Below are 10,045 nucleotides of genomic sequence, written 5' to 3'. Positions count from 1 at the left end.
CTTTTTCATCATCTACCTAGGGGAAAAAAATCTTTTTCTAAGATACTACTTTATAAGGTACAGGTGGATTGCAGGCATTCTGTGTATCATCTTATTGCTGGCAACTTTTCATGCATAGGGATTTATGAGCTAGCAGGTGATGATATGCAGTTTTGCCCCCATATCCCTCTACCTGTCACCATAAAGCTTTTAATTCTGTAATTATGTCCCAGATGCAGTGTACTTCGTGACACCCCTCCCAAGTGGGCAGATGTTCCTAAGCAGATCTCTCTGTTGTGAAGGAGACTCCCTTGGGTTTAGCACTGTCAGACTGCATTAAGAGCAGATATAAAAGGTAAGAAGCAGATGCGTAGTGCGATTTCTGTTTGACACACTGTCCCTCTACCCAATGTCTTCTACTGGTGCAGCAACACTGAGCCAACAGGCTAATGAACGGAGCCTGCAGAATTAATTGTTAACCTGTAACCTCACCCAGGCTGCGCACAGTCTAAGCCTGTATTCCTGTACTGATTCACGCTCTTGTGTTTACTGCTGCCACACTTGTTTTGCTTTATTTTGCTGTCAGGGCTGCACAACGGTCTCAGAACCAAAATACCAAGGTGAGAAGACCCGCACGGGAGCGAGGGAAGGAGGAGGCCATGAGAGGCAGTTAGTGACCTGCCAACTTACTTGCAGGAGGCTGACTGAGGCATCTCTTTTTCCCTCGTCTCTTCGCCCTCACGGCCCCAGCGCACAGCTGCGTCACAGGCAGGGGGGTGGTGGGGGTGGGGTCGCTGAAAGGCGCTGAGATAGATAGAAAATTGTAGACCGAGGACCTTGACAGCCTCACAGCCGTGATCCACCCCCCCCCCCCCCCCGCCCCCCCCCCGCCCCGGGCAGTGTATATAAAAGAGCCTCGCTTTCTCTCTGTGCCAGCTCTTGGGCTTTGCCATCCCAGATAACTGTAGGCATGGGACTCCCCTGAGAAATGGGCTGGGAAGGGGAAAAGCGGAGAGGGGCTTCCAGGTGACTTCTTCCTCTCTGGCTGCACTCGGTCACGGAGCTGTAGGAGACGGAGGAAGAGCCGCTTGGCTCCCGCCGTGGCTGCTGCCGCCGCCGGTTCTCTCCTGGCTGTGGCTCCGCTCGCTCCCCCGTTAATCAGATTAGCACGTCTTCGCAGCCTGCCTCACCCGCTCTTGCCTCTCAAGTGCCAGTCTCCCCTGAGAGGTGTCTCTCATTTCTGCCTCTCTCTCCTCCCCTTTCCTCTGATCACCGTGCAATTCTCGTCAGGTCTGGGCATCTCTCGCTCTCTCCTTCTCCCTTCCCTGCCGGGTGTCTTTACCTCCTCTCAGCTCTCTGCATCACTCCATCCATCCTCTCTCTCTCCCTCTGCACTGGTGTGTGCGCGCATCTCTCTCCTCCTGGCGGCGACCACCCCTCGCCCTACAGGCGCGGCGCTGTCCGGAGGAACCGCCGCCGCCGCTGCCGGGAGCGGGGCCGCCCCGCGCTGCCGCCGCCGCCACCCGGCCCTGCCTGGCCGCCGTGAGTCCCGCCTCAGCCCGCGCCCGTCCCCCGCCCGCCGCGGCACCATGTCCGGCTCCGGCAGGAAAGACTTCGACGTGAAGCACATCCTGCGCCTCCGCTGGAAACTGTTCAGCCACCCCTCGCCGGCGGGCGGCCCGGCGGGGGGCGGCTGCCTGCCGCCCGACAGCAGCTTCGAGCACTGGGGCCCCAGCCAGAGCCGCCTGCTGAAGAGCCAGGAGAGAGGCAACAGCGCCTTCTGGAAGAAATCCGCCTCCTCCGCCGCCTCCTCGGCGGCCACCACGGCCAGCCCGCCCAACGGGACGCTGCTGCCTGCCGGCGGCCGGCCGGCCGGGGGGCACGGGCTGGGGCACGGGCACGGGCCGGGGCCGCCGCCGCCCCGCACCGTCTTCTACGTGGAGTCCCTGGAGGAGGAGGAGGAGGCGGAGGCGGTGCCCGGCGGGATGGAGGTGGCCCGGGAGCCCGAAAAGCCCTTGGCGCCGCCGGAGCAGGAGGAGGCTCCGGGGGGCTGCGCGGATGGAGGCAGCCGGGCAACAGGTGACGGCAGCGGGCACAGGTAGGGAAGCGCGGCGAGGGCCGGGGGGGCGCGGGGCGCCATCGCCTCCAGGCTGTGGGGGCGGGCTGCCGGGAGTGACGGGGGTGGGGACGCAGGTGGGCACGCAGGTGGGCGAGTGCGCGGGCGTCCTTGCGGAGGAAAGGTGGGGCCTGGGGGCGGGAGGGCTCCTCGTTGGAAATGGCAGGTTTGGGGGCGGAGGGGCGCCCGCTGCGCGGGAAGGGCGGCGGCGGCTGCCCGAGGGTTCCGGGCGAGACGGGCCAGCCTCGGGGTGCTGCGGGCAGAGAGTGCTGCCCCTGCCCCTGCCCTGCCCGCGGGGCTGGCCCGGGCACAAGCTCCCCTCAAACGCCGGTGCTCCGCGCTGCGGATCGTCACACCCAACTTTCTCAGAAGTTGATTAAAATGCTGGCGGGAGGTGATGTTGTTCCGAGTGCTGGGATGCCAGGTGGAAGCTCAAAAGTAGAAACATCCGCTTTGTTGGAACTCGGCGACTAAATCGTGTCACAGCCTACCTCAGAGAAAAACAGGAATTTGTTTTAGGAGTCATGATACCCGAGTTGTGAGAACAAGCTTGTGTTTTGTGTGAAACTTCTGTTAATGTTGAATTGCTTTTCCCTCTCAGTCCCCGTCCCCCCAGCACAAACAGGTTGCAGTCACTAGAAGAAGGAAATGTAGCTAACATAAAGCTACGGTGATACAGATAAATCTTGAGTATAAACCCCTTCATTGGTTTAACTCTCTTTGCCCCCACGTCCACATGTAATTTTCATTTCCTACAAGGAATTTATTACTTCTTCTATGGAAAGAAATGTATAGTTCTCTTTCAAAACATTAAAAGAATGATTTGTGTTCTTCATATTAAAAGTAAAGCATGTGTTATTAAATATTTAATTAGATAAAGAGACAGCACTGTACATATGTTTGGATTAATATGGCTGCAGATAAACACTGAGTGTGTTAAGGTTTTTCAGAGAGACCTAAAACATATATTTTCTACTTGAAACTTTTGTCAGTTAGCATAGTTCATTTCGTAGGAGCTACATTGTTTAAACAAATGTGGAATAGCTAATGAATGACGTGGGCACATTTTTTAAGAAAAAGTGATGCTGAAGTTTTCACGAACACTGGAAGTGAATCGGAACAACAGGAAGATGCATATTTTAGGATTCAATACAAAATGTTGAGATGCACTATAAAGACAAGTAAAATAAAATTATCCCTTCAAGTTTTCTGAACTGAAGAGGTTAAAAACTGGTAGAAATACCACCTCATTCTATATTAGGTATTTTATATTAGGTGCGTCACAGATCTGAGAAACTTCAGAGATCAGCATACTGAAAGAAGCTTGATTTGTCCATAAAAGTTGACTTGCTAGAATTAACTTCCTTGTCACATATGTACTCAGTGATAATATATATCTGTTCTATTCTTACTGCACTTGGGTTCTTCATTCACTGCTCCTGAAACAATACATCTAGTCATCAGTAGCTGCTTAGTCTTGTTGAAGGAATATGCTAAAATTTGTTCAGATTTAAAATAACTTTGGCAGGGAGATACCATTTTATTGTTAATGAAAATGCCACCTTTTGAGCTATGAAAATGTTTAAGATGGTTTTAGAGTCTGAGACTTTCTCTTTTTCCGTGTAAGAACCTTTCATTTACCTATGTGAATTTTGAATGCTATGGCAAGAAGTGGTCAAGTGTTGCAAAAATGGTAGTCCTGCGCTTGAAAATTCTGTGACCCAACAGAATTCTAATCCTCTGACAAGTTATGTTTCTCTCCTTCTGTAGAAATTAAGCTTTTATAAATGGTGCCAACTTCATTACTTCATTAGGAGTACAGGATATGTAAACTGCTGTTCAGTCCTGAACAATAAATACTACCAAATACATAAAAAAGACAACTATGTGGAACTTCCACCAAGCCTTTAAGCATACACCTGGATGTTTGGTACAATGAGTATAAAATTGTTAACTCCTGGCTCGGCTTAGTAGTTTGTCCTATACATATTTAGCAACTACTTTAATAATTTATGACTGTTCGGAAAGCACTAGTTTAGTTTTGTGAAAGCAGTGAGAATTCAACATTTGGATATGTTCCAATATAGACCATAACCGCAGTATTTCTGATATTGTGAACAGGAGGTCTCTGAATATTAGCTAGGAACCCAATGGCAGGACATAATGTGAGGAGCAGATTGACAAGGTGGCTTTGGTTTTATGCTTGAGATTAATAAATTTGTTGTTATTTTTACTCTTCATTTGTATGTGCAAGTAGTGAAGATTGCACTTTTTTCCCCCCTCTTTCTTTTGTCTTCTACTTAGGACCCTTGTATCCCCAAAAGAGTTTTGGTTTGGTTTGGTTTACTTTGTTTTCGTGGTTGCTCCCCTCTGCTTCATACATGAATTCTGTACTGGAAGTCTTTTGCAGCCCGTCTCATGTGCAGAGTTCCTGGTTTTGGCTGGTGGTGGATTTGCAGTTACTCTGTTTTCACATATAAGTTAAATGCTTAGCTGAATGATCTTGAATTCTTAATTTTTCATTGAGTATTCTGTTAGATACTATGAAATGTATTTAATAAGAGAGCATGGTTGGGTAATAACAAGTACATTCTACTTTATTGATTTTTGTAAGCTTCTAAAGAACAACCTGTCATGTTAATTGTACAGGTACTTATACGCATAAGTAAGGTTATGTGGATAGTCCCATTGGCATTAAGAAGACTAAAGGGTTAGACTTCATGCTTGATATATAATACTGACATAATTGTTCTACATTGCATGTTGTATTGTAAAAAACAAACAAAAAATTTTTTACAGTTAACAGTTAGTGTTAAAATGCTATTTGATCGCTTGAAATTGCTTGAAAACTTGCACCAGATTGTTTTAGAGCTTGCATGAAAAATTTGGCAATAACTGCAGTAGATATTTAAATGTAGGTCCTATGTTGATCTTAATTTTATAATAATATCTAAATAATGAATTTACAATTAAGATCTATAAATCAGTTATAAATCACTTGGAAAATACCAGTGCTAAGATTTTCTATATAGTCATCAGTTTCTATGAGTTTATAGTGGGAATTGTGCATGATCATGATAGCTTTTTTCATGTGACATGTTTATCAATTCTCAACATAAATGGTATTCAAATAATAAGCAAAGAGTCAGTACTTTCTTTCCATTTTCTTCACGTAATGGTGGCATGCTTTACTTGGTTTACACTGTCCAAATCTTATAAAGACATAATTGGTCGTAAGCCCTCAGTGCTGTTCACCGCTACAGTTGGTACATGCCTCACAAGCTAGTCATGGGTTTGTCTTTACAACAGCCCTATTTCACAATGGAGGGGTAAAACAGAAGGTGAGACAAAAGTGAAGAGTTGAATTGCTGGTTTCAGAGCACATAGCATTTTTCATCTGCTATTTCCGGTGTTCTCAGTTGCACCCATAAATGATGATCCCTTTTGCAAACCAGTCTGAGACTCTGGCTGTGTGCAAGAAGAATGAGGAAGACAGGATTCAATTAACACTTTGTGGAAGAGACAGCTCCGAGAAGGGGATGCTAGATATGCCTAATGCACAGAAAGCAAGCACTGACAGTGCAGAAGTCTCTTTTAAAACTTAGAAGTATTTGAAGATACAGAGAAGTATTTGAAGATACAGCTTCTGAAAGATGGCAAGTCCTCCGACCATTAGATACTGTATAGTAGTGTTCTGTAAAGCCAGAAGTGAAAGTACTGAGTACTGTGCCCTCCTCACACGGCAGAGTTGCACACTCTTATCTTGGTTTGCTAGAAAAAGTAATGAGGAAAGAGCGTTTTCCACTGTTTCTGTTGAACCTGTCTCTGGGAAGTAAAAAAATCAGTATTAACTGGAATCCAAATGGTTAAAAAGTGAGAGCATAATTTTGTAATTCAAACATTAACTGAGAAATTTTGTTTACAAGTCTCTGTGCTCAAAACTATTTATTTAAATTAAATCATTATTTTATAAGGAACAATGATAATGATTAGGGTAGAATCAGGAACATAAAAATGTGTATTTTTAAACTATTGGATCAAAGCTGTTGGGTATGCATTTCTTTCCTATTTTTCTGTTCTCATCCCACAAATCTGGCTTTTTGATGCTTTTGCCCATTGGTCTCTCCTACTTTCAAGTCTTCCTCCTTTTCTCTTAGCGACATACCAACTTGTGGTTAGCATGCTGATAAAGAAAGTTAAGAGTTTGAAACTTGTCAGGATGAGCAAGTATTTCAGTGCAGCGTTCTAATTTAATAAGAAAATATTTTGATCATTTTAGAAAATGTAGATAAAATTGTCATCAAAATTTACAGCTTAAGTACTTGATGTACTGTTGTATATATATCTAATCTCAAGAGAGGATTCTGGGTTCTGGTTTCTAAGTAAATGTAGTTTCCCATTTACAGCTTTGACCTCAGTACCTGAGTTTACAAAAAGAGGGGAATCAAGACACCTTCCTGTGTCTGTCTGTCCTGTGAGCTCTCGTACCTTTAAGTATTTATCAACTGAACATGGCTATGGCCTTTCTGAGGTTCTATCCCCTTGGTATTATTTAGATATCAAAATATGAACTGTAGATACTGATGAGATAGCCAGATCCTAAAATTAGATACTATAGATTAGCAGCTTTTCCATTGACTTGGTTATCTCATGTAGGCTGCTCTGTTAGCAATGTAATTGAATGCTAGGGGTGGAATATGGATCACACAACTCTTCATTTCTAGGTTATGGAATCAGAAGAGAGTAATTTGTTTGTCTTTACCATGAACTGGCTTTTCAACTCAATTATTAAACTTTGAAAAAATGGTTGTATAAGTTTTATGCTGTTATACTTACACTTTTGACTTTCACAGCAAAAGAGGCAGAGTTCGTACACAACGCAGACCACAGACCTTTCTCCTCCAAAGTTCTGATTAATTCTCAGAGGGGTATATCTTCTGTGTATGGGCTGCAAAATAATCTGGTGATAAAAATAGTGCATGATTATACAGCTAAAGACTGTGCTGATGGAATTATATTAAAGGAAAATCTAGATCCAGAATTTCCTAACTGTGAGTCTCTGGCTGTGTTGCTTCTAGAACAGTATTTCTAATGTGGGTTGTTTAGCAGGTGGGTTTTTTTAAACAAAGGAAACAGAATAACATGTCAGTTCACGTGCTGTCATTTCTTTTGTCCACCACTTGGATGCAGGAGTGAAACTTGAGGATTCACTATATATCCCACTGCCACTTGGAACTGGTAGAATAACTGCTAGCACAAGGAAGTTCATACTTTTTGTGTGGATAGTTACAATGGTGATTGCATACACTCTGCAGAAAGATTGGGGAATATGACAGCTGAAGGGATATCAAGTCAGTCTTCTGCTGCATTTGAGATCCTAGATTCCTTTTGTTCCACCCTCTTTAAACTCTTTTTGTCTTAATTATGTGTTCTTCTTCTGGATCTTATTCTAACTTCTTTTTTTCCCCTCCTTTTCACAGTCTCAAACTATTCTTGACTGCTTTACTGAAATCCTAGGTTCCTTACCCAGACAGCGTTAGTTGATTTCACTGTCTTCTCTTATGATCAACCTCTTTGCCTTACTTGCCAGGTTACTTTAATGCAGAACTGTCCATTCATTCTGTATCTTGTCCTGAATACTTCAACAAGACAAGTTCAGTTGTTCCCTAGTTCCTTAACAGGTTGTCAGACCTCTCATTCTTCTGTTTCTCTGTCACTGTTTCCTAATCTTTGAATTTCAGTATCCTTTACTCTTTCCTCCAGCTGCTTTGTCAGTTTTAATGGAATCCTGATAGAATTCCGATTCCTATGTTTCCTCCCCAGCTCCCACTTTTTCTTGTGTTTCTCTGACCTGTTTCCTTAACTGCTGCCAAGTTGATGGTACCATTTGCTACGTTTATGGGTCAGTAAGACACCTAAGTTTGAGTAATCCATTTTGTCAGTGATGGGGATTTTTCTTATCTCTTTCTGAGATGCACATTTTAGAATAAGGTGAATTGTCTTCCAGACATGCCTATTTCTCTTCATTGAGTGTAACAGTCATCTAAAGTGGCTTGTTCAGATTTAAATGTGCTATTTAAATGTTTAATGTTCAATTAAATTTGAGGAAATTAACATCATTTGAAGTCTGCATTGCAAATGCAAACTGTTCTGAAAGGATATAACCAAGTAAATCTTGGTAGCTTTTCATAGCGTTAGTAAGGAGAGTGTCTTTCATCCCAATAAATGTAAAGGTGCTGCTCTGAAACATGGGCCCACTAAACCCACCAGAAAGCAAGACTTGACAGTTATTTTTGTTGTGGTTATCATTATCCATGCACATTAAATATTGGCTAAACCAATATTTTTTTTCCCCTCTGGGCTTATTTTTAGAAATGCTTGCACTGTTTTGCCAGAATATTTCCAAAAGATGCAACATGAAGAAAAGATTTGGCAGTGAAAATATCAGCTGCACAGAGTGGCTAAGTCAGAAAAATACCTCTGAAACTACGGTTGTCTTAAGGGTAACATCAAACAACATTAGAAAAAGGAAATGCTGTTCAGCCTTTCCATAGTAAAAGGGAAAGAACATACAGAGAAGAGTAGTAATATGGACATATATAGGTCTGTGTGTGCACACAGACATCTAGATCTGTATCACTTGTGTTTCTTTATATAAACATCCTAATACATACATATATATAAAGTGCATATATTTATAATTATTTTTAATATTTATGCATATACACATATTTTTAATCTTTATATTCATACACAGTTACTAACTTGTAGTTGATTCACTTATGCTATTTTTGTGAGCGGTGAAGTTCACGTAAATAGTGTACATGGAAAAAAATCAGAGCATATTGGAAGCTGTGCTAAATTTGTAAGGGTTGTGCTGCTACATATAGGTTAGCATATTCTTAACACGTGACCATTGCTTTCTAATAGCTACTTCTTATCCTTGTGACACATTTTTTTATATCCTGTTGCAGGTTGCTTAAGAGATTGCTCTTTCCTTTTATTTATCAAACTTGCGTTTTAGGTGAAAACTGCTCCTTAAATATTATGCTATGATGCTTTGGCAGAATTTCCTAGTATACAAATTTCCTGGTGTTTTTAGAATACAGGATTCATGACCTCAAATAAACTATTTGCACTAGGGAAATTCCTACATGTGTGCTATTAAAAGCATCAGAAAGCAAATCTGTTCTGTAAAAAGTTGAGAACTGCTGTAGCTTCCATGGATAGATAAGTAACTGTGTGGTCATGCCTAGTAATACTGACACAACCACCAGCAGCTCCTGCTCCGCCCCCCCCCCAGCCCCAGCCCCCAAACCTAAACTTTACCAAAAATAAAAATTCAGCAGTGCCTAAAATTTCTGATTTTTATTTCAAAAAGTCATACCTTACCAATAATATAAGCCAAACAAAAATCCAAAATATTAAAATATTATCAATTTTGTAATAGTTTTACTAAAGATTATAATTTTTAAAGAAGTTTTCCCGTTAATCTTTTCAATCTTTTATTTAAAAAGAAAATGTTAATTTTAACTGTACTAACAGATTAAAATGTCATAATTTACAATTTTAAAATACTCTTTCATGTATTACAAAATTGAAATGAAATTACTTAGCTGCAGAATAAACAAAGAAATGTAAGTTTATTCAAAGTTACTGTTAAGGTTTATCTGGAAATTTCAATACATGCTTTCAATTTATGTCAGATTGTTCTTTCCTGTAGCTTTCGTTTCTTTTGTCAACTACAAGAAATACTGTATTATCTGCAATGTATATGACTCTAATTCCATGTCTTCTATTTCCAACGTAAATCTTGAGTGTTGGTACTGGCAATGCTGAGGATTACTGTAAGTTTAGACCAGTAGTCATAAAGATACATATTCAGAGCATCACAGATCATTATCACATGTGGTCTGCTTTTCCAAACCACATTTCTAATCATACCTCCTA

The 10,045-nt window shown here is 42.2% G+C and overlaps 1 protein-coding gene across 2 annotated transcripts in view; it reads left to right on the top strand.

Moving 5' to 3' along the window:
* Positions 1 to 1,552: 1,552 nt before the first annotated feature.
* Positions 1,553 to 10,045, top strand: part of KLHL1 (kelch like family member 1) — a 228,455-nt gene continuing 219,962 nt past the window's right edge. For both annotated transcript variants that reach the window (XM_037377835.1, XM_037377836.1), the window contains exon 1: positions 1,553 to 2,077. In XM_037377835.1, the coding sequence (XP_037233732.1) occupies positions 1,569 to 2,077 (509 nt within the window). In that variant the 5' untranslated portion in view covers positions 1,553 to 1,568. The remainder of the gene's footprint in view (positions 2,078 to 10,045) is intronic.

Source organism: Falco rusticolus, chromosome 2 (genome assembly GCF_015220075.1).
Source record: "Falco rusticolus isolate bFalRus1 chromosome 2, bFalRus1.pri, whole genome shotgun sequence".
Classification (NCBI taxonomy): domain Eukaryota; kingdom Metazoa; phylum Chordata; class Aves; order Falconiformes; family Falconidae; genus Falco; species Falco rusticolus.
Note: the sequence above shows the minus strand (reverse complement) of the source record. Positions and strands in the feature narration are given on the sequence as shown.